At 40.0% G+C, this 280-nt stretch overlaps 1 protein-coding gene across 1 annotated transcript; it reads left to right on the top strand.

The window, feature by feature from the left end:
* OGAPHI_006320 (uncharacterized protein) lies at window positions 1-280 on the top strand (the record flags this gene model as incomplete). The annotated part of the gene is made up of 1 exon (XM_046207596.1): window positions 1-280. A coding segment is annotated over one exon (280 nt), but the record flags the coding sequence as incomplete, so codon positions are not given.

Below are 280 nucleotides of genomic sequence, written 5' to 3' on the forward strand. Positions count from 1 at the left end.
TGACTTGAAGGCTCGCAGAAACGCCATTCATGACAGTATCAAGCAATTGGATTCTCAAATCAAGAGGAGAACTGGTGAGATTCAAGACAGAATTGGTAAAAAGTCAAAGTACACCACTACTGCTGAAGCCAAGCAAAGAATCAATCAAATTGAAGACCAGATCTCAACTGGTGATATGTCCTTGGTTGAAGAAAAGATGCTTGTCAAGGAATTAAACTCATTGAACAAGTTGATCAAGGATTTGGTTGCCATCGATCCAATCAAGAAAGCGATCGACACT

This window comes from Ogataea philodendri, assembly GCF_020536065.1.
Source record: "Ogataea philodendri strain CBS6075 chromosome Unknown scaffold499, whole genome shotgun sequence".
Lineage (NCBI taxonomy): Eukaryota > Fungi > Ascomycota > Pichiomycetes > Pichiales > Pichiaceae > Ogataea > Ogataea philodendri.